This window comes from Quercus suber, unplaced genomic scaffold, assembly GCF_002906115.3.
Source record: "Quercus suber isolate HL8 unplaced genomic scaffold, Cork oak 2.0 scaffold_67, whole genome shotgun sequence".
Lineage (NCBI taxonomy): Eukaryota > Viridiplantae > Streptophyta > Magnoliopsida > Fagales > Fagaceae > Quercus > Quercus suber.
Window position 1 is genome coordinate 9,257 of NW_027069532.1, and position 27,821 is coordinate 37,077.

A 27,821-nucleotide genomic window follows, 5' to 3' on the forward strand; every position below is an offset into this window, starting at 1 on the left:
ATAAGCTTCATTTATGAACTTAAGTACTCCCAAGTCCTAACATCTTTTTCATGTGTACCTTTTTGTGCAATACTGGCAGTCACGTTCAGCTCTATGGAATATAGCATTCAGACACCCTTTCATCCGAAAGATTCTAATAATCATGGAGAAGTACAATAGAAGACCACGAATGGAGAAGGATAGTGGGGTTATGGTCATTGATTTGGAAGGAAATCCCATTGCCCATTACCATGATCCTGAATTGTCACTGATTTCAAGTGGGATGAAGATAGGAAATTATTTGTACTGTGGTTCAGTTTATTATCCCTACATTCTTCGCCTCAACCTGAAGCAATATCCTGAACGAGGCACCGAATGAGCCTGATATCTATCCATGAGAGAATAAGACCACGCAGTGTGCTTGTTGCTACAGCACTCTTGATGGTACCTCTAAAATAACAGGGATGCAGTGCCTTGGATAAACTAAAACTCTACATTGTTCATGTGTTACTAAGAATTTGTATATATGGGTGTGACTTGAGAGTCGCGTGAGTGTTTGGCATTTTTGTAAGAAATACTCTTTTGTCTTGTTTCAGATTGCTTGGTCTATATTTCATTTTGATATGTTCCAAAATTAAGTTATTTTTGAAAAGTCAAACCTCATTGTTTTATTAACAGAGACTGGAGATTGTGTGTGCATTTGCATTTTTGTAAGTAGGTTTAGTAATAAAACTTTTGCAATATAGAACTTTAACTAAAAGGGAAAAAGACTCTTTAATGTTTTGAGCATTTAACAAATTACAGTGAATAATACTTTTAAAAGTTTCTAATTTATAAAACATAACTAGTGAATTGTAGAACTTTTTCTTAAAAAGTTATAAATTTGCATGCTTTTTTGATCTTTGTTGTAGGGAAGTATTTGCCATATAGAGCTTAAAGTGAAAAACTCTTTAGTGTTTTGAGTATATAACAAGTTATAGGATAGAACTGTCCACATTGGGCAGAAAGGTACTTCCCCAAGCCTTAAAAGCTTGTCGGGTTTGAGAACCCAAGTTCAAGTGATCTTGAGTGGAAAGTGTAGGTAGTATATTAAGTTCATTAGATTAGGATTTCTATCTGAACTAAAAAACAAGTTATAGAGAATAGTGCTTGCTTAAAGTGAAAAACTCTATAGTGTCTTGAATATTTAACAAGTTATAGGAACCGTGCTTTAATTTTGGATTTATAAAGAATGAATAGTGAATTTTAGATTTTTAGAAAGTAAGACATTCTGGTGTACAATAAGTGATTTTCAATGTAGGCGAGATTCGAATATTATATTTCCTATTCGACAATAAGAAACTTTATTAATTAAGTTAAGTGGAAGCCATAAAATGACTTTTGTTAATAGGTGCATTTGCACATTCGTTAAGAAAGTATATATCAGACTTATTACATTGAGAAGCAACAAAAACAAATAAACTATATATATATATATATATATTAGAATTTCAAACTATAATTATTATAATACTAATAGACTTCATCAATTAAGTTAATTGAAATTTAAGAAGAGGAGAAGAAGCCCAAAGGCATGCACTGTGAGTATCCACGGCTCCTAGTTGATAATTTAATAAAATAAAGGACTGGTTATCGAGTGTCTCATAATATTGTTCAAGATGAGTTATTTTTCTTCTAAAAAAAAAAACTGAGATTTTCATTCTTTGTTCAATAATTAATAATAATAAGTGAAAACAACTTTAAAGGCGAAGGGATTTTGCTTTTGGAGAAGTTAAATGAAAATTTGTTTAAAGGGTTAAAATTGTTATAGCTGAAATTGTCTTAAAAGTGCTTTAGAGGGTTCTTAAAAATTGAACTTTAAGGCTAAAGCTAAAATTTGAAGTTTTTAGGGGGATATATATATATATATTATATATGTGGGCCCGTGGGCCTGATAGTCTCAGTCCATCTTGTAGTAGGCTCAAGGCTCACGCCGAGGAAGGATGACCATCCGATGCTAATTTAGGGAGAGACTCTTTTTAGATCACGCCGAGGACCTCTTCATCCTCGCATACTGAGGATAATTTTAGGGGGGGGGTGGACAAGCCCAGAGCAAGTTGTCACCTCCATACTTAATGCATTCACCTAACTCCTCTGGCCGCATTAATGGGATGTAACCCCTGAGGGCGACGTTGATCAAGGTGAACTACTTGAGTGCTGATAAGGCTTCTAATAGGACGGACGGTCAGAAGGAATGCAAATGAATGATCAACAGATGGAAGAACAAGATAGGACGATGAAGACTATATAAGAGGAGGCGAGTAAAGTAAAGAGGGAGAGAGGGGAGGGAAAAGAACAAGCTCCTCGGCCTGTGGCCGAGGAGCATCCCCCAGTTGTAAATTGTGGTCTAATCTTTCAATAAAAAAGGGAGTTTATGCCTGGTGAAGGCCGTGCGAGCGCCAAACCTTCGATCACTCTCTACAAATTCATTGTTATGGGTTCGTTGGACCTTGGGAACCATATTTTTTGGGTTACAAAAACGGACCTTACATATATATATATAAAATAACAATTCACTGTTTATAAATCCAAAATTAAAACACTATTCACTATGATTGTTAATACCCAAAACACTAAAGAGTTTTTCACTTAAAGCGCTACATTGCAAATACTCCCCTACTAAAGCTCTACTGTTGAAGCTTTAATTACTTCCTACAACAAGACAAACAACACATTGGAAANCATCTGTGCATGCCTTTGGGCTTTTTTTTTTTTTTTTTTTTTTTTTTGCTGAATATGCCATTTGGGCATTTGGGTACGAAATGGTTTCCCCCTATATCAACGTTAAGCTACGAAGATTTTAAGCAATCGTATTATTATTTCTTACCTTAACAACAAATAAATAATTACGACCTTGACTTTGACCTTGACAATGTGGAAAACTTTTCTTACAAAAAAAAGAAAAAAAAAAGACAATGCGAAAAATATATACATAATAAGATTTTGTTAACGGTCAATATAATTGTTAATAAACTATTTTAGAAAATTTTTAAAACTATTTTCATAAAAAATATTTAAAGCAATTATTTTTTTTCTTATGAAAAAGTTATTTAAAATAGTTCTTATACAAATGCTTTAAAGCATCTATTAAATTCTTCCCAAAAAGAAAAAAAGAAAAAAAAGAGAGCATCTATTAAATAATATAATAAGTTGAATAATGCATTCCTCGTTGTCAAACTTTGCATCATACACTATGAAGTAAGATTAAAAACTATCCATCATTGCATTATAAAATTCCAAAATTTAAGTAGGTAAGATGTGAAATTTTAAATTAGTAGATAATTTAAATTTCAACCAAAACCACTCAATTATAATTTGTCATTTTCTTAAAATTTGATAAGGTTTACATTTCCAACGGTCTGTAGCTCTCCCTAAAAAGCTCTCTCACACATTCACCCTAGTACCATCATTTGCTCAAAAAAAAAGGAAGTAACACGCACTCTCTTCTCTTCTGAGACAAAAGAATCAGTCACTGAGTTCCACAGCCATGGACGAGTCGAAAAAGCCCGACTCAGCTTCCCTACCCAGACCCTCTAACGCCGCTATTAAAAAACAAAGACGCTCATGGCCCTTTACTCTTTTTGTCACGGTATTGGTCCCCGTTGCAGCTGCGACAATGCTCTACCAGCTCGACTCGTTCGACCCGGCTCCTCCGCCACCTTCCGAGTTGAATAGTCACGTCATAACCGTGCCAACACGTAGCGACCAAATGCTCCGAGTATCTGAGTTTGTGGGTCTGGGGAATTTGATAGGCCCAGAAGATATAGCTTATGATGCCAGGTCAGGAGTCATCTACACTGGCTGTCATGACGGGTGGATCAGCCGAGTCACTGTAAACGACTCGGCGGCTGACTCGGTTGTGGAGAAATGGATCAACACCGGTGGGAGACCCTTGGGAATCGGTTTTGGTCACAACAATGAACTTATCGTTGCTGATCCTGAAAAGGTTAGTATTCATTTATTCTACATTTGTAATTTTGTATAGAATTTGTTTTATTTTTTACTTTTTTTAATCAGGTATTTTTTATTATTTTAAATATAAAATGGCAAGCAACGGTAAATTTTAACCACTACTTTTTATTTAGTTGATAAGTGATATTGTCGTCTTTTATTAAAATAAAAAAAATATTCCAATTAAAAAAAAAAAAAAGTAAACCAAACCCTTTTGGCAAAATGACTTTTTAGTTTTGTGATTTTAGGCTCTCAAATTGCCTAACCAAACCACTGTTCTTTTTTAAAAAATATACCCTAAAACATAATTTAAGAGACCTATAGCTAAAATAATATTTATATTTTTTTTGAAAAGAAATATTTATATATTTTTAATGGAGATATCTAATATGTTTTATTTTATTTTACGATTACACTTCTAATACACTTCCCTTAGCTCTTTCTTTTATGATTATAACCACAATATATCTACTCAAAGCAATTAAAACAAAACATGTGTGCATTTGGAAATAATTATAAGCTTTTTTTTTTTTTGTGCTTATTTTATGTACTTTTCGTTGGTTCCACACTACTTTTTGTTTTAGCTCTATTTCAAATAATTTTAATTTTTTTATAAATAAATTAACTTTTAACTTTTTTATCTCACATTATGAAAATTAGCTACTAAAAATAATTAATTTCCAAATTCAACATTCATTTCTCCGCATCTAATTATTTATAAAAGGAAGTTTATGCACACAACTCTTCTTATAATTTAATGAAAAACTATGGTTAATAGGCAATTAAAGTTAGATAGTGGAGGGTCTATATAATAAGTGTTAGATTTATCATGCACGAATCATAAGTTGTTATCATAGAACAGTTCTTAAAAAAAAGTAATGCTATAACCACAAATTATTTTACAATATTTTTATAAAATATTAATATGATCAACTTCTTATTGGTTTTTATCTAAACTCATCACTAATATCACCTTTTCATTTACTAATCATCACTCATTATATCAGCAATTTGTAAATTTTTTTATAAAATAATTTGTGTTTCTAGAATTATTCTATAAAAAATTATGAAAATGATAGTGTCTTTAGTCGAATTAAATATGAATTTAAATTCCATAAGATATAGATAAGACCAAGGCTGTAAGAGTAAGACTTTTTTTTTTTGAGTCGAAATTAATAGTAAGACTAGTGCTAAGAACAAGAAGTTTTGTATTTCTAGAGTACTATAGCAATACTATATACTATTAAAAGAAACTAATTGAAAGGATCATGTATTGCTGTAAATTGTAAAAAGATAGAGATCCCAACTGATTGCACAGGATCCAAATCTGGTTGTAATAGATCGCGATCACATGCTATTTTCTCCGACTAATGACAAATTGACAATGGATACAATTAGAGTCCATATCATATATGTGCTATTTTTTCTGAGAGTCCATATCATATATGTGTTATTTTTTCTACGAGTCCATATCACCGTGTAAGTACCGCTAACATATTCAGATTAAAAAAAAAATACCATTAACATATAAAAAGAATTAATGGGTAACCTGTGCAAAAAATTGTCATTCCATCCATCCAGATCCTTGTTATAAAAATTGAATTATTAAAAAATAATAATTAGTAAGTTGTGAAAAAATAAGAAAAAAGGGACAACAAATTAATCAAATAAATTTCTCTTTAATAATTTTAAAACAAATTACAGAACAGCTGCCACGCTTGTAAAGTCCCCCCTCCCCCTTTTTCTGTTATTTTCTATAGATGACCATATCTAGAGATAGTTTTTCGCATTTTTCTGTGTGTTTGATTGTATTAAGAAAAAAAAAAAAAAGGTCAAATGAAAATTATCTCTTAACTCTCTTTATTTAGCTATATTGACATGAGATAATGTTGTTTTATGTTTAAATTTTCTAGATAGAAACTTTATCTTATGCAAAGTTAAATAAGGAAAACAACTATATCTCACGCGAAGCTAAATAAGGACGTCAAAAGATTGTTTTTCAATTTATTTTAAGGCCGCTACTAAATATTGAAAAATGAGATAACTTTCTAAAAAATACTTTTTAGAAAATGATTCTTCTTTATTTTTTTTTATATAAAATAAAAATTATATTCTAATCTAACATAATCTAAGTATATATGTGTACAAAGTTTCTTTTTAAAGACTTGAACTCCGGACTTTATCCTCCGTATCCCCAGAAGCACTAATACTTGTGGCGTTTTCTTGAAAAATGTTAATGTTGAAACAAATAGAGCATTAAAAACCAATGGTTGGTAGGTGTTATATATTAATGGAATGTTATGTATAACAGGGCCTCCTAAATGTGACAGCAGACGGTGTGGTGGAGCTGTTGACAGATGAGGCTGAGGGACAAAAATTCAAAACGACAGACGCTGTGGATGTAGCACACAATGGCATAATTTATTTTTCAGATGCTTCACATAAATATAGGTTAAGTAAGTTCATTTATGACATCTTAGAGGGCAGGCCCAATGGTAGACTTTTGAGTTATGATCCAGCAACCAAAACCACCAAGGTTAGCAGACGGTGTGGTGGAGCTGTTGACAGATGAGGCTGAGGGACAAAAATTCAAAACGACAGACGCTGTGGATGTAGCACACAATGGCATAATTTATTTTTCAGATGCTTCACATAAATATAGGTTAAGTAAGTTCATTTATGACATCTTGGAGGGCAGGCCCAATGGTAGACTTTTGAGTTATGATCCAGCAACCAAAACCACCAAGGTTCTGGTCCGTGACCTCTACTTTGCTAATGGTGTAATGGTCACACCTGATCAGAATTATGTGATCTTTTGCGAGACTCCAGTGTATGTTTGCTAACTTCAAAGCTTGAAAATGTTAAAATTATTATCAATTTTATTACAAGAACCATACAAAGGAACGAAACAATGGATATAATTGATGTTGCATCAACAATATAATAATTTATTTATTTAGCGTCATTGTTTAATTACTTCAAACCGTAAGTTTGCTTCTATAAGATTAAAATTACTGACAGGCTGAGTTTTTGTTTGACATAGTGGAAGTTTTGTTGATTCAAATGGGTTGCTATTAATACAGGAGAAGATGTAGAAAATACTACATACAAGGCAAGGAAAAAGGAAAAGTAGAAAAGTTTATTGAATATCTGCCAGGCATGCCTGATAACATCCGATATGATGGAGACGGCCAATATTGGATTGGATTGTCCACGGTAACTTCTTTGTTTTTGTTCAAAAATTGGATCTCTCTCTCTCTCTCTCTCTCTCTCTCTCTCTCTCTTAACTGATAATATGTTGAAATGCTTAAGTTAATTAAGAACCACATGTAAATTTAAGAAAAAAAAGTTTCACCAATATATATAATTAAAAGATAATAGAGATAATCAACTAGAAAGAGAGAGGGAAAAGAAAAACAAAGCACCCTTTAAATTAGAGAAATGCTATGTCCATAATAATTTCACAACATTTTCACAACAAATCTTAAGTAACAAGTTGTTAATAGTTGTTAATGTTGAGATAAAAAAGTAATCTTATTAGTACGTTTAAATTTGAACTAATAATAACTAACCACCTATGATTTGTTATAAAAATATTGTGAACGCAGCACTTCTCTTTTAAATTATATGACAGAAGCACATTGTGTAAGATTGAATTGTTATCAAATCCGAAAATTTTTATAGATGATTAATATAACTTAAAAAAAATTCTTAGAACTTTTGGTAATAAAATTTTAGGTGAAATATAGTATTTAATTTAAACTTTTGAATTTGGTATATAACTTAAAAAGAATTCTTAGAACTTTTGGTAATAAAATTTTAGTTGAAATATAGTATTTAATTTAAACTTTTGAATTTGGTGGTAGAATTTTATTTTGTTGAACTATAGTATTTAATTTAAACTTTTGAAATTTGGTGGTCGAATTTTATTTAGTTGGCTGTTAGCAATGCGTAAAATACAAATTTTAATTAGGATCGTTGCTTAACTTAGTATTCAAAGATATCATCCTTTTTCCTGTACGTGTGTGTCTTAGATAGTATTGTTTATAAATATATATATTCAAAGATATAATATGAATTTTTTGCAACTTGCGGTTGATGCCATGAATGTTCGTTGCAAGGAAAATCTGTAAGCATGTTTAAAATAATAATTTTTTTTGAATTGAGTGATGTTAGAGATATTACTATTTATTAATTTTACTACATAACACACATATCACTATTTAAAATAATAATAAAAAATTCAAATATTCTTATATTATGTCTAAGAGTAACATTAATTATATTTATTATCACCACCAAATATAAGTTTTTTTATAGTAAAATTTATAATAACTTTAATATTTCCCTTTTGACTTTTTGACATCTAGGATGGTTCTTCTTCTTCTTATTATTATTATTATTGATAACAAAGTTTTTATTCAACTGCAACACTATCTAGTGTATTAAACTATTAATTGTGGAAGATGTAGTGTTAACGGGCACCATAAGGTACCCGTTAAGGAACAATTTTATGTCAATAAAGTCAATTTTTTGTCATAATTTTGACCAATTTTATAGGGTATAGAGCCAATGAAGCCAACCTTTCAAGTTTCACCTATTACTTCAGCACTAGTTTAAATTATTTTATTAATTTATATCATTTTTTTATTAAATGAACCCCACAATATATCATCACACCTTACTGTACTCGTTAACATTTTCCTCATGGAAGAGGAGACTGATAAGCTTCATTTATGAACTCAAGTACTCCCAAGTCCTAACATCTTTTTCATGTGTACCTTTTTGTGCAATACTGGCAGTCACGTTTAGCTCTATGGAATATAGCATTCAGACACCCTTTCATCCGAAAGATTCTAATAATCACGGAGAAGTACAATAGAAGACCACGAATGGAGAAGGATAGTGGGGTTATGGTCATTGATTTGGAAGGAAATCCCATTGCCCATTACCATGATCCTGAATTGTCACTGATTTCAAGTGGGATGAAGATAGGAAATTATTTGTACTGTGGTTCAGTTTATTATCCCTACATTCTTCGCCTCAACCTGAAGCAATATCCTGAACGAGGCTGAAAAGCCCGAATGACTGTCCGAGGACTCCACCTGATCAAGATAAGCTCAAAGCATATTCAGGAACGATAAGGATGGGGAAATATCTGAGGGAAAGGCTGCTGCCACCGTATTCAATGCATTGCAACAGCTTTTCTGGCCGCATTTATGTGGAGAAGACCTCTGAACAGTGCATCCTAACCTACCGCCACTCATACAGAGATGAAAAGAAGCTGTCTGACGTGACAGGTACTTGAGCAAGTTCATGGATGGAGAGCACGTGGACGATGGAGATGAGGGTAGGAGTGACTATATAATAGAGGGGAGCACCTGTCAATTGGGACCCCGGAAGAAGGAGGAGGGAAAAGAGAGAGAAGGAAAACAAGAGAGTGATTAAAACTATCAATGTATACAAACTGATCACTGCACTGTTGAAAGGGTGATGATCCATTGTTATTAATCCCTTACTAATTCTAGTTCTTTGACCCATACTCTACAAATTAATTGTCTTTGGGTTTACGTAAAGAATTTGAACCCTACAATATATATATATTCAAAGATATAATATGAATTTTTTGCAACTTGCGGTTGATGCCATGAATGTTCGTTGCAAGGAAAATCTGTAAGCATGTTTAAAATAATAATTTTTATTTTGAATTGAGTGATGTTAGAGATATTACTATTTATTAATTTTACTACATAACGCACATATCACTATTTTAAAATAATAATAAAAAATTCAAATATTCTTATATTATGTCTAAGAGTAACATTAATTATATTTATTATCACCACCAAATATAAGTTTTTTTTATAGTAAAATTTATAATAACTTTAATATTTCCCTATTGACTTCTTGACATCTAGGATAGTTCCTCTTCTTCTTCTTCTTATTATTATTATTATTGATAACAAAGTTTTTATTCAACTGCAACACTATCTAGTGTATTAAACTATTAATTGTGGAAGATGTAGTGTTAACGGGCACCGTAAGGTACCCGTTAAGAAACAATTTTATGTTAATAAAGTCAACTTTCTGTCATTATTTTGACCAATTTTATAAGATATAGAGCCAATGAAGCCAACCTTTCAAGTTTCACTTGTTATTTTAGCACTAGTTTCAATTATTTTATTAATTTATACCAATTTTTTATTAAATGAACCCCACAATAAATCATCACACCTTTCCGTACCCGTTAACATTTTCCTCATGGAAGAGGAGATTGATAAGCTTCATTTATGAACTTAAGTACTCCCAAGTCCTAACATCTTTTTCATGTGTACCTTTTTGTGCAATACTGGCAGTCACGTTCAGCTCTATGGAATATAGCATTCAGACACCCTTTCATCCGAAAGATTCTAATCATCATGGAGAAGTACAATAGAAGACCACGAATGGAGAAGGATAGTGGGGTTATGGTCATTGATTTGGAAGGAAATCCCATTGCCCATTACCATGATCCTGAATTGTCACTGATTTCAAGTGGGATGAAGATAGGAAATTATTTGTACTGTGGTTCAGTTTATTATCCCTACATTCTTCGCCTCAACCTGAAGCAATATCCTGAACGAGGCACCGAATTTGTTTAAAATAATAATTTTTTTTGAATTGAGTGATGTTAGAGATATTACTATTTATTAATTTTACTACATAACACACATATCACTATTTAAAATAATAATAAAAAATTCAAATATTCTTATATTATGTCTAAGAGTAACATTAATTATATTTATTATCACCACCAAATATAAGTTTTTTTATAGTAAAATTTATAATAACTTTAATATTTCCCTTTTGACTTTTTGACATCTAGGATGGTTCTTCTTCTTCTTATTATTATTATTATTGATAACAAAGTTTTTATTCAACTGCAACACTATCTAGTGTATTAAACTATTAATTGTGGAAGATGTAGTGTTAACGGGCACCATAAGGTACCCGTTAAGGAACAATTTTATGTCAATAAAGTCAATTTTTTGTCATAATTTTGACCAATTTTATAGGGTATAGAGCCAATGAAGCCAACCTTTCAAGTTTCACCTATTACTTCAGCACTAGTTTAAATTATTTTATTAATTTATATCATTTTTTTATTAAATGAACCCCACAATATATCATCACACCTTACTGTACTCGTTAACATTTTCCTCATGGAAGAGGAGACTGATAAGCTTCATTTATGAACTCAAGTACTCCCAAGTCCTAACATCTTTTTCATGTGTACCTTTTTGTGCAATACTGGCAGTCACGTTTAGCTCTATGGAATATAGCATTCAGACACCCTTTCATCCGAAAGATTCTAATAATCACGGAGAAGTACAATAGAAGACCACGAATGGAGAAGGATAGTGGGGTTATGGTCATTGATTTGGAAGGAAATCCCATTGCCCATTACCATGATCCTGAATTGTCACTGATTTCAAGTGGGATGAAGATAGGAAATTATTTGTACTGTGGTTCAGTTTATTATCCCTACATTCTTCGCCTCAACCTGAAGCAATATCCTGAACGAGGCACCGAATGAGCCTGATATCTATCCATGAGAGAATAAGACCATGCAGTGTGCTTGTTGCTACAGCACTCTTGATGGTACCTCTAAAATAACTGGGATGCAGTGCCTCGGATAAACTAAAACTCTACATTGTTCTCACTCTGTGTTACTAAGAATTTGTATATATGGGTGTGACTTGAGAGTCGCGTGAGTGTTTGGCATTTTTGTAAGAAATACTCTTTTGTCTCGTTTCAGATTGCTTGGTCTATATTTCATTTTGATATGTTCCAAAATTAAGTTATTTTTGAAAAGTCAAACATCATTGTTTTATTAACAGAGACTGGAGACTGTGTGTGCATTTGCATTTTTGTAAGTAGGTTTAATAAAACTTTTGCAATATAGAACTTTAACTAAAAGGGAAAAAGACTCTTTAATGTTTTGAGCATTTAACAAATTACGGTGAATAATACTTTTTAAAGTTTCTAATTTATAAAACATGACTAGTGAATTGTAGAACTTTTTCTTAAAAGTTACAAATTTGCATGCTTTTTTGATCTTTGTTGTAGGGAAGTATTTGCCATATACAGCTTAAAGTGAAAAACTCTTTAATGTTTTGAGTATATAACAAGTTATAGGATAGAACTGTCCACATTGGGCGGAAAGGTACTTCTCCAAGCCTTAAAAGCTTGTGGAGTTTGAGAACCCAAGTTCAAGTGACCTTAAGTGGAAAGTGTAGGTAGTATATCAGGTTCATTAGATTAGGATTTCTATTTGAGCTAAAAAACAAGTTATAGAGAATAGTGCTTGCTTAAAGTGAAAAACTCTTTAGTGTCTTGAGTATTTAACAAGTTATAGGGAACCGTACTTTAATTTTGGATTTATAAAGAATGAATAGTAAATTTTAGGTTTTTAAAAAGTAAGACAATCTGGTGTACAATAAGTGATTTTCAGTGTAGGCGAGATTCAAATATTATATTTCCTATTCAACAATAAGAAACTTTATTAATTAAGTTAAGTGAAAGTCATAAAATGACTTTTGTTAATAGGTGCATTCGCACATTCGTTAAGAAAGTATATATCGGGCTTATTACATTAAGAAGCAACAAAAACAAATAAACTCTATATATATATATATATATTAGAATTTCAAACTATAATTATTATCATACTAATAGACTTCATTAATTAAGTTAATTGAAATTTAAAAATAAAATATTTGTTTAACTATATTTTAAAAAATATTTGTTTAACTAACTCATAAGCGACTTCGGGCCCAAGGGTGGCACTACGTAGTAAGGGGGTTCAAATGAACCCCCTAGCCCAAAAAAAATAATTATATATATAATATTTAATTAAAAAAAAATTGTTTTGAACCCCTACTATAAACATTTGCACACCAAAAACCCAGTTGAATTCAGCTTTAAATTCCAAAAAGATAAACAAGTCCAACAGAAAATTTTGGACTTTAATCTTTAAAAAAAAAACCCATAAATCAAATTTTAAAAAAATAAATCATAAAAAAAAAGGGCTAAAACAAACCTAAGAGGGAAAAATGCAGTCCTCTCCCACTGTCCCTCTTCACTCTCCAAACCCAAAAAAAAAAAAAAAAAAAAAAAGGGTAGTCACTTCGCCCACAAACAATCTGCCGCCTACGTGGGTGGATCAGTACCTTATTTGAAGAGTTGTAAAGAATATAAAATAATTTATCAAAATGTCTTGCAAATTCATAAAAAAATTGGTAAAGACTAAAGAGTAAAAAAATAAACTAATAAATTAAAGTTGACTTACAACAATAATTAATATGTTATTATATTAGAAAAAAAATTTCAAATGAACTTATAGTGTTTTTTTTAATAAATTTTGTATAATTTATGTTTTTTATTGACCCTGGGCAAAAAATATGATCTATTAAAAAATAAATAAATAAATAAATAATCTCAGTATTTTTTTTTGAGAAGAAAAAATAATCTCAGTCTTGAACAATATTATGAGACACTCGATAACCAGTCCTTTATTTTATTAAATTATCAACTAGGAGCCGTGGATACTACACAGTGCATGCCTTTGGGCTTCTTTTCTTCTTCTTTTTTTTCTTTTTTTGTGCTGAATATGCCATTTGGGCATTTGGGTACGAAATGGTTTCCCCCTATATCAACGTTAAGCTACAAAGATTTTAACCAATCGTATTATTATTTCTTACCTTAACAACAAATAAATAATTACGACCTTGACCTTGACAATGTGGAAAATTTTCTTAAAAGAAAAAAGAAAAAAAGAAGAAGACAATGCGAAAAATATATACATAATAAGATTTTGTTAACCGTCAATATAATTATTAATAAATTATTTTAGAAAACTTTCAAAACTATTTTCATAAAAAATATTTAAAGCAATTATATTTTATTATGAAAAAGTTATTTAAAATAGTTCTTATACAAATACTCTAAAGCATCTATTAAATTCTTCCAAAAAGAAAAAAAAAAAAAAAAAGAGCATCTATAAATAATAAATAAGTTGAATAATGCATGCCTTGTTGTCAAACTTTGCATCATACACTATCAAGTAAGATTAAAAACTATCCATCATTGCATTATAAAATTTCAAAATTTAAGTAAGTAAGGTGTCAAACCACTCAATTATAATCGGTCATTTTCTTAAAATTGATAAGGTCTACGTTTCAACGGTCAGTAGCTCTCCATAAAAAGCTCTCTCACACATTCACCCTAGTACCATCATTTGCTCAAAAAAAAAAAGAAGTACTACGCACTCTCTTCTCTTCTGAGACAAAAGAATCAGTCACTGAGTTCCACAACCATGGACGAGTCAAAAACCCCGACTCATCTTCCCTACCTAGACCCTCTGAAGCCACTATTACAAAACAAAAAAGCTCATGGCCCTTTGCATTTTTTGTCACAGTGTTGTCCCTGTTGTAGNACAAACCTAAGAGGGAAAAATGCAGTCCTCTCCCACTGTCCCTCTTCACTCTCCAAACCCAAAAAAAAAAAAAAAAAAAAAAAGGGTAGTCACTTCGCCCACAAACAATCTGCCGCTGCATCGCCAATGCTTGGACTGTCCCAGATCTGCTGTCGCTGTTGCTTGATCTGGTATTTCATCTCTCTTTCATTCACTGTGAGAGTTTGTATTTATAATGTTTTGCCACTGCATCGCCAATGCTTGTAGCGTTTGATGTAAAGTCTGCGACATTGCTCTACCAACTCCACTCGTTCGACCCGGCTCCTCTGCCACCTTCCGAGTTGACTCGGCACGTCATAACCGTGCCAACACAAAACGACCACATGCTCCGAGTGTCTGAGTTTGTGGGTGTAGGGAATTTGATAGGCCCAGAAGATATAGCGTATGATGCCAAGTCAGGAGTCATCTACACGGGCTGTGCTGACGGGTGGATCAGCCGAGTCACTGTAAACGACTCGGCGGCTGACTCGGTTGTGGAGAAATGGGTCAACACCGGTGGGAGACCCTTGGGAATCGCTTTTGGTCACAACAATGAACTTGTCGTTGCTGATCCTGAAAAGGTAAGAACTCATTTGTTAAGATTAAATTTCTAATTTTTTTTTTTTTAGTCTGAATTATTAAAACTTTTTTCTAGTAATAATAATTATTACTATAAGTTCTTTTTTCTAGTAATCTGTTTTTTTTTTTTGTTGTTGTTGCTTTTAGCCTTGCCTAACCAAGAAAAAAGTTTCTCATATATTTTTTTTTTAGATTTGAATTTTGAAAATCTAACTGTTAAATTTTATATTTCTCATGTTCTTAACATGCATATCAAATTTCGTTCAAATCGGATATTATTTATTATTTGATCAATTATCTTATTTTTTTATATACAACTTTAGATTACAAAAACTTGAAATTATAACCTTTATTCGATGACATAGCAATTAATCTTTGATTTTCTTGAAATTTTGTAAGCATTAAAGATGTAATAAGAACATACAATTTAACGATTAGATTTTCAAAATTCATACTCAATATAAATATATATGATGAGTTTGTAAGGTTTCTCTCCAAACTAGTTTGGAGAGAAACTTTGTTCCCTAACCAAACGGTCATCCTTCAAAAGAAGGAAAAAAAAAAATTACTAAAAGCCCTATAGTGCCCCATTTCTCGAAATTCATTTATATTTCTAGTGGAGATATATAGTGAGCATTTGGTTTTAGCTAAAAGTGGTGTCCACGTTTTGTGTTTTCAGATTTTTTTTCCCCCCTCTACGCATGAACAGTAATATCACATGAGTTTACTGTGCAAATGACAAAAATCACTGTTCACAGCACTGTTCACGCACTAAAAAATATTAAAAATTGGTCCCACAGTACTATTCACACATTTAAAAATTATTTTGCTACAATGTTTTCAGTTTCAGCAACAATAAGTTCAATCCAAACGGACCCATAATATGTTTAATTTTATTTTACAATTACACTTTGATACCCTTTCCTTAGCTCTTTCTTTTATTATTACAACCACAATCTTTTAAGTAATTAAAAAAACACACACATACAAATTATATATTGCTACTTTTTTCTTAGCTTTATTTCAAATAACTTAATATTCAATTTTTTAAAATAAATTAACTTTTAACTTTTTCTTTCATATTATGTAAATTAACTATTCTCAAATCAAACACACATTTATTCATGTTTAATTATTTATAAAATAAAGTTTTTTAAGCACACAACTTTTTTTCATAATTTAATGAAAATTATGATAAATAGGCAATAAAAGTTATGATAGTGGAGGATCTATATATAAAAAGTGTTAGATTTATCATGCATGAATCATAATTTGTTATCATAGAAAAGTTTTTAAAAAAATTATAAAAACGATTGTGTCTTTAGTCGGATTACAATGTGAATTTGAATTCCATAAAAAAAAAAAGTATGTTTGAATTATTTTTATTCCTTTAATTTATTTAATAATTACTGTTTTTCAAATTTTCATGTTTTATTTTTTTATTTTATCAACTTGATAAATAAGCAAAAATAAGATTTCAAGCTTTTTTTTTTTTTTTGAGAATTGTGTGGAAAATAATACAATCACAATCACGCAAAAAGAGACACCAGCACGTGGAGGGATCGGAATAGATCAGAATAAACGGTACTAATTGAAAGGATCATGTATGGCTGTAAGTTTGGATTGAGATCCCAAATGATTGAATAGGATCCACATCTGGCAAAGGTACTAATTGGATCCGGTGCAATTACAACACACCTACTTACATCAATTTTTACCACTTTTATTTTTTAACTTTAACTTTAACTTTTTAAGTTTTTTAACTTTTTTTTTTTTTATTTAATGGTTGAGATTGAAAGTTTATTTTTTGAACTTTCAATCTCAACCGTGGATTACTATTGCATCTTATTTGAATCCAATTGAAAGGATCACGTGCTACACATGCTATTTTAATCTTACAATGGGTTAAACTATATATTTTGGATTGAGGTCCATGGCTTTAAATGTGTCTCAGCAAAATAAAAATACAGAGAGTCCATACATGTGCTATTTTTTCTATGGGTCCATATCAAGCGTGTAAGTACCGCTAACATATTCAAGAAAAGGAAAGTACCAATAACGTGTAAAAAGAATTAGTCAGTAACCCATGCAAAAAATTGTCATCCGATCCAGACTCTTAATTACTTGTTATAATAATTGAATTATGAAAAAAAAAAAAAAAAAAACCCTAAGTAAGTTGTGAAAAATTATGAAAAGAGAAGAAGAAGCTATGTCTATAAACTCTTTGATAATTATAGCACAGGTTACAGGAAAGCTGCCTTGCTCTTTAAGTGCCCCTTAATTAGTCATTACGCTTCATTTGTTTTAATGGAAAATCTTACATGGAGATTTTTTTTTTTTTTTTTTTGTATTTTTTTGTATTTGGTAGTATGAAAACTATATAAAGATTTTTTTTTCTTTTTTTTACATTTTCTTATATTTGTAGTATTAGAAAAAAAAAATGGATTTAAAGGAAACTGTCTTTTTAACTTCTTTATTTAGCTTCACATGAGATAAAATTGTTTTATGTTTAGATTTTCTGTATAACAACTCTATTTTATGTAAAGCTAAATAAGGAAAACAACTTTATCTCATGCAAAGCTAAATAAAAGAAGTTAAGTGATCAATTGTTGTCTAATTCATTTTAAGGTTGCTACCAAATATAAGAAAATGAGACAATGTTCTATATAATACTTTTTGAGAATGATTCATATTTTGAAAATATTAATGTCAAAACAAACAATGCTTAGAAACTAATGGTTGTTAGGTGTTATATATTAATGAAATGTGATGTATAACATTAACAGGGCCTTCTAAATGTGACCGCAGACGGTTTGGTGGAGCTGTTGACAGATGAGGCTGATGGACAAAAATTCAAAACAACAGATGCTGTGGATGTAGCACACAATGGCATGATTTATTTTACAGATGCTTCATATAAATATGGTTTAAGTGATTTTATTTGGACACCTTGGAGGGTAAGCCCCATGGTAGACTTTTGAGTTATGATCCAGCAACCAAAACCACCAAGGTCTTGGTCCGTGACCTCTACGTTGCTAATGGTGTAGTAGTCACACCTGATCAGAATTATGTGATCTTTTGCGAAACCCCAGTGTATCTTTGCTACTTTTCAAGCTTGCAAATGTTAAAATTATTATCAATTTTATTACGAGAACCATACAAACTAACGTATCAATAAATATAACTAATGTCACATCAATAATATATATATTTTGTTTAAAACTTTGACATATTTGTTTGTAAACGCTGTAGTTTTAATTACTTAAACCATAGGTTTGTTTTTATTGTCCAAAGAGCAAATTAAAATTACAGCTGACAGCTGAGTTTTTGTTTGACATAGTGGAAGTTTTGATGATTCCAAATGGGTTGCTTATATTACAGGAGAAGGTGTAGAAAATATCACATACAAGGCAAGGAAAAAGGAAGAGTAGAAAAGTTTATTGATTATTTGCCAGGCATGCCTGATAACATAAGATATGATGGAGACGGCCAATATTGGATTGGATTGTCAACGGTAAATTAGCTCTTGCTTCTTACTCTTTTTTTTATAAAAAAAATGGGTTTTTTTTTTTTTCCCCTCTCTTAACTGATAATATGCTAGTGAAGTGCAGAAGTTAATTGAGAATCACATGTAAATTTTATTTTAAGTATAGTATTTTAAATTTTTAATTACTTTTGGCATGTAAGACTTTTATTTAGTTGCAGTTGACGCCATGATTTTTTTTTTTTTTTTTTTTTTTGATACCATGAATGTTCGTTGCAAGGAAATTCTGTAAGTATAACTAAAATAATAAAGGTTTTTTAATTGATCAATGTTATGAATATTACTAATTTTACTACATAATAATAAATAAATAAAATCAAACTTTCTTATGTTATGTCTTAAAGTGACATCAATTACAATGATTGCTACCTCAATTTATAAGTTTTTTTAAAGTAAAATTTGTAATAACTTTAGTATTTACCTTCTACCATTTTAACATTTAGGATAGTTCTTATTCAACTGCAACACTATCTAGTGTATTAATTCTGAAAGAGGAGACTGATTAGCCTCATTTATGAACTTATGTACTATTAACATCTTTTTCATGAGTACTTTTTTGTGTGCAATATACTGGCAGTCACGTACACTTCAATGGGATATAGCATTCAGATACCCCTTCATCCGAAAGATTCTACTGATCATGGAGAAGTACATAGGAAGACCACCAATGGAGAAGAATGGTGGGGTTTTGGCCATTGATTTGGCAGGAAATCCCATTGCTCATTACTATGATCCTGGATTGGCACTGGTTACAAGTGCAATGAAGATAGGAAATCATTTGGCCGCCACATGAGCCTAATCCTTGAGAAAATAAGACCGTTGTGCTGCTTGTTGCAACACTCTTGACGGTACCTCTAAAATAACTAGGATGAAGTGCCTTAGATAAACTACACTCTACTTGGTTCTTGCTAATTGTGTTGCTGTGCATGTATGAGACTTGAGAGACTTTGCGTGTTTGGCAAAACTCAGAAAAAGTTCACTTAAAATTTGAAATTAGAATTCAATTTTGTATCATGTGTCTAAATTTATATGGAGACTACACTATAATTATCTACTTATTTGTCTCATGTGTCCGCTCAAATATTTTAATATTTGTGTTAAAGTGAGTTAATAAATACAAAATACTAAGAATCTAATATTAATGAACTATAAATTTTTTTAAAAAAAAATCACAAATACTCAATAAAAATCGCTAAACAACAAAGATCACCACACGTTTTATCTTATTAAAAATTAGAAAAAAAAATGATCATAAGTAGTATTAAATTTAGGTACAAATTTTAATATTTGACTAATTATGTTTACATTTTTAAAAATAATTTGACTAATTATTTATATTTTATGATAAAAATTATGTTTAATTTTAAATATATCTTTATATATGAATGTGTTACATGTTATTTTATTTTAATAACTTTACTAATTATTTATATTTTTATAAAAAAATTGTGTTTAATTTTAAATACTTCTATGCGTTTGCATGGATTATACTAGTTTTTATAAGAAATAGCTTTCTCATAATCTTGTAGAACTTTTGCAACATAGAGCTTTAACTGAAATGCTCTTAGTTAAACATTTTGAGTATTTGATAAATTTCAGTGAATAGTTCTTTAATGTTTTGAATTTATAAAATGAGTAATGAATTATATAAATTCTTCTTAAAAATTCCATGTTTCAATGTTTGTTTGGTCTTGTTGTAGGAAGTAATTAAAGCTTCAACAGTAGAGCTTTAGTAGGGGAGTATTTGCAATGTAGCGCTTTAAGTGAAAAACTCTTTAGTGTTTTGGGTATTAACAAATCATAGTGAATAGTGTTTTAATTTTGGATTTATAAAACAGGTGAATTGTATATTTTATATATATATATATATATATAAATCCCCCTAAAAACTTCAAATTTCAGCTTTAGCCTTAAAGTTCAATTTTAAGAACCCTCTAAAGCACTTTTAAGACAATTTCAGCTATAACAATTTTAACCCTTTAAATAACTTTTCATTTGAACTTCTCCAAAAGCAAAATCCCTTCGCCTTTAAAGTTGTTTTCACTTATTATTATTTATTATAGAACAAAGAATAAAAATTTACATTCCGAGGAGATTAACTTGCTTCAACAATTGCAAAACTACGTTTTGGTCAAGAAAGGCTTCCCAGAGCCTTTGCTTTCTCTCTCAGAATAAACTTTTGTATCTTTCCAGTTGAAGTTTTTGGCAAATCCTCAAAAATGACAGTTCGAGGAGTCATATAATGTGGTAAATGATCCCTACAAAACTTGATTATTTCTTGGGAATCAACATCATATCCTTCCTTTAACTTCACAAAGGCACAAGGAGTTTGGCCCCAATGATCATCTGGCCTTGCAACCACTGCAGCCTCAAGAACTGCTGAATGACCAAACAAAACTGTTTCCACCTCAACTGTGCTTATGTTTTCCCCACCAGAAATTATTATATCCTTCGATCGGTCCTTTACTTCTATATAATTATCAGGATGTTTCACAGCTAAATCCCCACTTCGAAACCAGCCACCACTGAATGCTTCTTCTGTTGCTTTCAAATCTTTCAGGTATCCACTCATTACTGTGTTTCCTCTAAACATGATCTCCCCCATAGTTTTACCATCAGCTGGTACACTTGCCATTGTAACAGGATCTTTCACATCTACCTCCTCCAATCCAGGATGTTGCACTCCTTGTCGAGCTTTTAGTTTGTATCGTTTATCAAGAGGTAGAGAATCCCATTCAGGTTTCCATATGCAAGAAGTTCCTGGGCCATATGTTTCTGTTAGGCCATATAAGTGAGACACACCAAAACCCAATTCTTCCATTTTGGAAAGAATCTGTGGAGGTGGTGGTGAACCTCCTGTCATTGCTTCCACCTTGTGAGGAAGCGGCTTCCGATCACTGATTGGTGAATTTACAATCATGTTTAGGACAGTTGGTGCCCCTCCCATGTGTGTGACATTATGCAGAGCAATGTTATCAAATATATCCTTTGGAGTAACTTTTCTAAGGCATATATTGGTGCCACCTTGAGCTGCCAATCCCCAAATGAGGCACCACCCATTGCAATGAAACATAGGCACAGTCCAAAGGTAAACCGGCATTGAGCCAATCCCATGTAGAAGAATTGTTGCCAGAGTATTGAGGTAGGCACCTCTGTGACTATACACCACTCCTTTTGGTCTAGATGTTGTGCCAGAAGTGTAATTTACACTAATAGGATCCCATTCACTATTTGGTCGTCTTATCTCAAATCCGTTGTGCCCATTTTCCAGCAGACTCTCATATTCATAAGTTTCAGAAGTAATGCGGTGATCAGTGGGTAATGAGCCATCAGATTCAACTATTAAGACTAAGATTGGTGGCTTTCTTTCTGTCTTGGCAAGAAGCTTGAGTGCTCCATTAGCAATATCAAGTAACTGGTAGTCTACAAATATGATCTTGGCTTCTGAATGTCTTAGTAGGATTGACAACATCGCTGAATCATGGCGTGTATTAAGTGTACAGAGAAGAGCTCCTGCCATTGGAACTGCAAAATGAAGCTCATGCATTGCTGGGACATTAGGAGCCAGGGTTGCAACCTGCATAAACAACTCTAGAGTTTCAACCATGAAGTGGGCGAGAATTTACTGCATCCTAGGGAATTTCAATGGCAAAACTCCATTATTTCTTGCTATAAATTTTTTTAAATAGGCACGGAATCTCAGTGGCAAGCTAACATCAAGCAAGTGGATCAATTTGACAATCAACTTTTCATGAGTTTCAAAATAGAAAATGCATATCAAGAAACTAAAGGAGTAAAATTATGACACGCTTATCAGTTATCACTAATAGTCTTAATCGTATCTCTTTTTTACCCAGTCATCAATTAATTAATTCTTATTAAAAAAATAAAAAGAAAAACCATTTCATTGCAAGAAAAATTCACAGCATAGTAACCCTTCTCATTTTGGTAGGTAGAGCAAGTAATGCTAATAGACCAAATCAAATTCATTTGCTTAGCCCAAAACGAAATCATTCTATACCAAAACAGATATGACATTGGAAAATCTTGAATCCCCAAACAAAAATGATAGATAAATTATAAATACTACAAATACCAAATAAAGATTTAGACATCTATTCAAGAAGGGTAAACTTTACAGTGCTGGTGTACCTTGGTTCAGAATTTGATTCAACCATATAGGCATTGACCAATGCAACATAAACAAAGTAATCTTGCCAAGGATAATAAATTCAATCACATGGTTCATCGCTTGATGCAATTATGCACGTTAACTTCACAATTAAATTCAACTACATGGCATTGACCAATCCAACATTTAAGAGCACTAGCATTGGGGGTGTAAACGCCCATGTTGCTATTTTACAACCCAAGACACTCAAAACCCACTTCATTCGGGTTTGTAAACTTAAAAAAATTTGCCACCTTGCTACAATAAGGTTGCATATACTGTTCAAGGGTTGTAAAGAAAAAAATTATTTTTTAATCTTGTGATCGAGGGTGAAGAGAAAAAAAGAGTGAGAGGAAAGTGACAGAAGAGTATTTTTATTATTATCTTATTAGGTAATTTATCTCTATATATTAAGAAGATTCGGAAAGTTAGTTATTGTCTTTTTGACTTCTAAAAATACCCCTAATTTAATTAACTTATCCTTATTCCTAAAACATAAAAATGAGATTAAAACTGTAAATTGACAAAAATTAAAAACAAAAAACCTACCAATATTTATAAAACTACCCCCATGTTCTATAAAACTTCTCACTACCCCATCTACACAACCAAAACTACCCCATGTTTCTTTAAAAATAAATAAATAAACGTGTTCTTTTTTTTTTTTTTTTTTCTACCCCAAGTTCCTATAAAAAAAAAATTATCTAAAAAAAAGAGCCTTATTACATGCATGAAGCGCAAGTGATGAGGCTAATCTCTATATATCTCTATATATTAAGAGGATTCAGAAAGTTAGTTATGGCTTCAAAAAATATCAAAAATACCCCTAATCTAATTAGATAATCTTTATTCTAAAAAAAAAAAAAAGAGTTAAAATTGTAATTCAACAAAATTCAAAAATTAAAAATTAAAAATTAAAAAAAAATACCAGAGAAACTTTTTTTTAAAAAATGATCATACTCTCTATTTAAACATATATAATGCACGTTTGATGCATTTTTTCCTAAAAACTGGCAAACACTAAACCAGTAGTTTACTCCATTTCAAATCCTAAATTTTAGTTTCTTAAAAATTCATTCATGTGTAACCTCACTAACAATAGATAAATTCAAATTGAAAAATTATATTAAACTAAAAAAAAAAGAAAAAAAAAAAAGAACCTCATCGCTTGTGTAAAGCGCATGTGATGAGGCTAGTATTATTTTATTGAGAAATGCTATCTCCACAATATTTTCACAACATTTTTACAAAAAATCGTAGGTGGCAAGTTGTTACTCGTTATTATTGTTAAGGCAAAATAGTAATCTCAATGATAAGTTCAAATTTAAATTAATAATAACTAACTACCTATGATTTGTTGTAAAAATATTGTGGATGTAGCACTTCTCTATTTTATTAGGTTGTATGTAAAAATAAGAACCGAGATATTAGGTGAATTGTGAAATAGATAAGTAAAATAGATAAAGCGTTGTTTGAGTCCGTAAAATAGGTTTTTTTTTTTTTTTTCATCCACTGGATGTTAGTGCTTAAACTATATGTCATCTTTTTCAAAGGAAATTAAATCCAATCACGTAGTTCACTGATCAATACCAATATTATTATGTAGTTGAATTGAATTGGAGACCTCTTTAAGGGTACAGGAAAGTTTTGGCCATTCAGAAAGGATATGAATCGAGGAAGCATAACATGTAACAAGTCAAAGTAAACATGGACTCCACAGAACAATGATCAAAACCCAAAATCAAATCAAGGAATCATGAACAAAAGAGAAAAATCAAATGAACCAACTCACCACATCTCCACGGGAAATTCCCAACTGGGTCAGAGCAGAAGCTAGATTCAGACACCGTTCATGCGTGTCCCCCCAAGTATACCTCACAGAACCATACACAACAGAGGTTGTGTCTCTGTAAGCCTTTGCTGCTCGCTCCAAGAAGCTTATGGGAGTCAAAGGAACGTAATTTGCCGAGCAACGAATCAGACCCTCCATTGATCTCCATGATTCTGGCTCAGAAAAGTGAGAGAATTTGCGAGAGCTTTGAGTGAAAGAAAAGTGGAAGTGATTTAAGCTGCAAATGAAGCGAGTCAACGAGTTCTTGAAGAAGTGATTCATAGTGACGGAGAAACAGATGTGAACATGTGGGAGTGAGATATTAATGAGCATAAACAAGACTAGAGCTTTTTAAGGACTGTCATCAAATCTTGATATATTAAGAAAAAACAATCTGTGATATCATGTGGAGCAAGTCACGAGTCATGACTGCAGGAAAGTAGAGGATATGTTCAAAAAATTGAGATTGAAATCCGGTGGATGCAATAGCTGCATTTTTAAAAGAGTTTAAATTGAGTTTTTAATCTAAACTCTTGGAATTTAAAATATATATATATATATATTTTAACTTTCTACCTTTTGATTTTGAATTTTTTTTTATTTTTTAATCTTGTTAACTTTTTCCTCTCACATCAAAATGATAATGCCAAGATTATTGCATTGGATTCAAATTTGAAAAAAAAAATGATAGGAGTAGGTTGCCTTGCCTCAGATTAGATTGGTTTTGATGGAAGACAGATATATTTTTTAAGTGAGAGGAAAAAGTTAGCAAGATTAAATCAAAAGATAGAAAGTTAAAATATATTATAAAAAAAAAAGATAATTTTTTTTTTTAATTTTTAGAAGTCAAGATTAGTTTTGATTACAACCTTACTTTCTCCTTAAAATTGCTCAATTTAGTAGTGGTCCTAGTGCGAGTTATAGATAAATAATTAAAATCGCTCAATTTACTTATATGTCTTCCTTATAATTATTCTTTAAAAAAAAAAAAAAACTTATTAACTATTTAGTGGGATATATATAGATGATAGCCAAGCTCTCTCTCTCTCTCTCTCTCTCTCATGAAATTATTCAGTCTTCTCCCTCTGTTTATTCACAAATTCATTGTTATAAAACAATGAAAAAAAAAAAAAAGGAAAAAAAAGGAGGTGATGTCCATAAGTCTGTTATTAGTTGATATTTAAAATAAAATTTCTCCAGCCTTATTACTTGTTTGTATTATAGGATGATGTGACATTTCCTCAGTGGTACAACAAGAAATTGGCTCTTGATGGTTTTTTCATTGGTTTCTCTCTCGCTTGAGATAGGTGGGTTCCATCTTCTCCAGTGGGTGTAGAATAGTGGTCCCTTCTTTGAAGGTGCTTTGTCCCTCTCAGTGACAAGTTCACTTGGAGGCTAGTGGGGTTGTTTTTTTTCTTGGGTCACTGGGAAACGGAGCCTAGTTGATGTTATCTTCCTCCCTTTTGAGGCAAAAATGGTTAATGCTATCCCTTTGAGTCTTGCAGACTCTCCGGATTGGTTGTTTTTGGCCAAAAACCAGCAGTGGGACTTACTCAGTCAAATCTGGATACAAGCTGCTTCGTGAGGTTGATGATATTGAGACGCCGGGTGCCTCCGACCTTTCTGGAAACAGGGATGTGTTGAAGCAAATCTGGAAGCTCCATGTCCCAAATTGCATTCGCACTCTCCTCTGGCGTGCTTGCTGCGAGTCCCTCCCTTCAAAGGCGAACCTAGTGCGTAGAAAGCTCCTCATTGATGGCACCTGCCCCAACTGTTCTCTTGAACCAGAGACCATAACCCATGCATTATGGTCGTGCAAAAAACTTGACTCGGTCTGGCTCCCACAGTTCGCTATCCTCAAGGATGCTACTTCGCCCAATACATCCTTTTTGGAGTTAATGCACTTAGCATTCAAAGACCCCAGTTGCATTGAGACTTTTGCCAATACCATGTCTTTGCTCTGGATGTATAGAAACAGAGCTGCTTTCGGGGAAGGCGGGTTGTGCCTTGAAAAAATCCCAGACCAGGCCAGGGCGTTGGTGCAAGAGTTCAATCACTTACGCCCCATCCACTCATAGATTCCTCGTACAGCTCGCTCGGTTCGTTGGAAACCTCCCCCACCAGGTTTGGTGAAAGTTAACTTCGACGGCGCTTTATTCTCGACCCAATCTTCAGCTGGCCTTGGCTTGGTTGTTCGGGACTCGGCTGGATTGGTTTTGGCTACCCTTTCACAAGAGATTCCCCTGCCTACTTCGGTAGAGACAGTGGAAGTGATAGCAGCACGTAGGGCCCTACTATTTGCTAAAGAACTTGGTTTTGAGCGAGTAATGATTGAAGGCGATTCTGAAATTATTATCAACGCAATCAGGGAGCAAACTCTCCTTGCCTCGGACCTGGGTCACATATTAGAAGACATCCATGTTTTGTCTCGCTCCTTCTGCAGCATTTCTTTTCACCACATTAAGCGTTTGGGTAATTGTGTTGCTCACCGCTTAGCACGGAGATCATTTTGTAATCCTCTGTTAGTATGGATGGAGGAAGTTCCTCCTGACATTGTGGATGTTTACAACCATGATCTCAGTTTCATTCATGAATAAATTTCGGTCCTCACTTGTGGGCTGGTTTCTCAAAAAAAAAAAAAATTGGCTCTTGATTTATATGAAATATGATAACCTTTCCTTGTTTTTTATTTTTTTGTTAACAACCTTTCCTTGTTACCTATTCTATGCGTGCGTTTGGATTGCAAGGCAAGTTGCGGCACGTTTTCGTTTCACGTTTTCTCCTTTTTTTTTTTCTTTTTTTTTTTTTTTTTTGCTTTTTTGACTTTGGGGGGACAAATTTTACTGTGCATGTACTGTGCGTGCACTGTTTACGCACTGTTTATGCACTGTTCACGCAATATTTAATATTAAAAGTGGGTCTCACAACACTATTTACACATTTAAAAATTATTTTGCTACAGTGTTTTCAGCAACAATCAGTTTTTAGCAACTTTCAGCAACAATAAGTGCTATCTAAACGGACCCTATATATCACATTCACAGCCAGTGACTTTTGGACCCAGCTGGTACCGTTATTCAACGAAGACAATGATATACACATCATATTTTTAACAATAAATGAGTTAATAGATTTTTATTAATTCTCATGAGCAGGGCAGCTCTTGCCTTAGGCAAGTAAGGCGACTTCTGAAGACCCTCAAAATGAGAAAGGTCCCAAATTTTAAGCA

General features: G+C 32.0%; 3 protein-coding genes and 1 pseudogene across 3 annotated transcripts in view; 3 read left to right on the forward strand and 1 right to left on the reverse strand.

The window, feature by feature from the left end:
• LOC136067318 (protein STRICTOSIDINE SYNTHASE-LIKE 5-like) overlaps positions 1-358 on the forward strand; it is a 5,288-nt gene extending 4,930 nt beyond the window's left edge. Inside the window, exon 2 of the mRNA XM_065772999.1 lies at positions 80-358. Within this exon, the coding sequence (XP_065629071.1) occupies positions 80-358 (279 nt within the window). The remainder of the gene's footprint in view (positions 1-79) is intronic.
• A 2,990-nt stretch (positions 359-3,348) lies between these two features.
• Positions 3,349-19,383, forward strand: LOC136067319 (protein STRICTOSIDINE SYNTHASE-LIKE 5-like; annotated as a pseudogene).
• Positions 6,480-9,044, forward strand: LOC136067311 (protein STRICTOSIDINE SYNTHASE-LIKE 6-like). Its single transcript, XM_065772949.1, has 3 exons — positions 6,480-6,799; positions 7,053-7,185; positions 8,772-9,044. Exons 1-3 carry the CDS (start codon positions 6,480-6,482, stop codon positions 9,042-9,044), a joined length of 726 nt encoding a protein of 241 aa, XP_065629021.1.
• A 1,228-nt stretch (positions 19,384-20,611) lies between the features above and the next one.
• On the reverse strand, positions 20,612-25,111 carry LOC112040648 (isovalerate--CoA ligase CCL2). Its single transcript, XM_024073534.2, has 2 exons — positions 24,554-25,111; positions 20,612-22,167 (listed from the first exon to the last, which is right to left on the reverse strand). Exons 1-2 carry the CDS (start codon positions 24,923-24,925, stop codon positions 20,722-20,724), a joined length of 1,818 nt encoding a protein of 605 aa, XP_023929302.1. The 5' UTR covers positions 24,926-25,111; the 3' UTR covers positions 20,612-20,721.
• Positions 25,112-27,821: the final 2,710 nt, after the last annotated feature.